The sequence below is a fragment of the Etheostoma cragini genome, chromosome 13 (genome assembly GCF_013103735.1).
Source record: "Etheostoma cragini isolate CJK2018 chromosome 13, CSU_Ecrag_1.0, whole genome shotgun sequence".
In the NCBI taxonomy this organism is placed as follows: Eukaryota; Metazoa; Chordata; class Actinopteri; order Perciformes; family Percidae; genus Etheostoma; species Etheostoma cragini.
Window position 1 is genome coordinate 12,266,563 of NC_048419.1, and position 1,756 is coordinate 12,268,318.

Sequence of the window (1,756 nt, forward strand, 5' to 3'; positions counted from 1 at the left end):
ATAGTGGTCTTTACTTTTCAAATATCGTCAAACTGTTGCAAAAAGTAAAAAAATACATAGATCATACATGTGCATTTTATAAAAAGTTCAAAACAAAATCAGAAAAAAATCAGTTTGTGCGCAATATCATCAAAATGATTCTGTTTAGCTTCCAAAAAAACCCGCTGAAGATTGATATGCATGTGCTTACACGTGCACATATTTGATATATAAGCATTAGAAAACATGGATCATTGAGGAGTATGGACCTGAAGCAGGGGCATTACGTCATTGCAGTGCTATAACTCTGCAATGAGGACCTCTGCTGGTGGACAAACAGAATGAAATGCGGGTGACGCAGTGCATACAGTACAGCATCCCTGCTGCACAACATGGTGTCATCATATCAGGCCTGCAGCCCATGCTATAGCTAGAGGGAGCTAACTGCACAGTGTTAGGCAGAACACCCAGTCTCACTGAGATTTGGTCAGATTTTCTACTTTTATGATAAGAATATTTGCCAACAATTATTAATAATTCAAAACAATAAAATTTGAAAAGTGCCCGTAATCATCTCTCCTTTATGAATGAAGTTCAAATTAAAACTTATGAGAATTCAAAGAGACGTGTGTGGTTTGAAGGAAAACTGATAGTGGCCATGCAGCCCGGCTTTAAATAAGCACACAAGCATACATCTGGCAGCAGCAATAAAATGCTTGATTTAAAAATGTAAAATAATACTCACTAATTACATCTGAGTATTAGTGACAATATAGAAATAATAAATCTGAGTTGACATAAAAATGTACATTGTTGACCCGCTGACACACAGCCTGACGTCCAACCAGAAGTAGAGAGAAGGGTTGAAGAAGATGGCCAGGAAACAGAGGTGGACCTAGAACTTAAACTCTGGTTTCTACATCGCGGATACATAAATTACCAAAGCCTAGGTTATAGAAATGCAGATATGCATTTATTAAAGACATGCAGCATCAGTTTGTACCACAGTTTAGAAGTGTAACAGATCTCTCTAATCATTGAGAAGCTTCCCTGATCAAGTGTTGACTCAAGTATGAGATGGCAGACATTTTGTTTAAGGAAAGATAAAGTTGGACAATGCAACTAAACTGGTGCAAGATTTAGTGACCTTTCACGGACTACAGTACAGAAAAAACTAAAGAACAGTTTAAACCAAAGAACAGCTTAATTATAACTCCTGTTTATCAATTATTTTGATATGTTATACATGATTAAATTAAAACAGAAGTTCATTTGATGAACATAAATCTCAGCTCTACACAATTTGTTTGTTGTTGCGGTGATACAAGCAAAGTGCCGCATAACTTCTCATGTGACACACTGTTTACTAATGGAATTTAGTGGTGTAAACCCTGACCTGTTGGGATCAGTTACACCATGAAATGCATGTGTCCTTCTGCACCCGTAACCATGACATCCATCCAGATACGCATGGCCTCAGGTGACGGAGCCACCATGTAGTACACCCGATCGTGGGTCTTCACACTGAACGTCAGCGAGGGGTTGGGACTCTTGGGTGCGGAAGTAAATGTGATGTTGAAAGAGAAAAGTGAAGTTAAAATAGAGGGGAGAGGGGGTTGTGAAGCATGTGTGGGAGGGAGAAAGACAAATAGAGGGAGAAAAGAAGAGGATAAGCAGATGTCAACATTATTAAAAGAAAATGAGGCATGTGTAAATTCTACACATGCCTAAATTCAAACGCACACACACACACATACACACACACACACACACACAC

General features: G+C 38.6%; 1 protein-coding gene across 7 annotated transcripts in view; it reads right to left on the reverse strand.

Annotated features, from left to right (window-relative positions):
- Nucleotides 1-896: 896 nt before the first annotated feature.
- phldb2a (pleckstrin homology-like domain, family B, member 2a) overlaps nt 897-1,756 on the reverse strand; it is a 14,357-nt gene continuing 13,497 nt past the window's right edge. For 6 of the 7 annotated variants that reach the window (XM_034890283.1, XM_034890282.1, XM_034890281.1 and 3 more), the window contains one exon: nt 1,244-1,529. In XM_034890283.1, the coding sequence (XP_034746174.1) occupies nt 1,389-1,529 (141 nt within the window). In that variant the 3' untranslated portion in view covers nt 1,244-1,388. Of the gene's footprint in view, nt 1,211-1,243; nt 1,530-1,756 lie in introns of those variants that run through there. The other variant, XR_004659108.1, reaches the window with a different exon arrangement.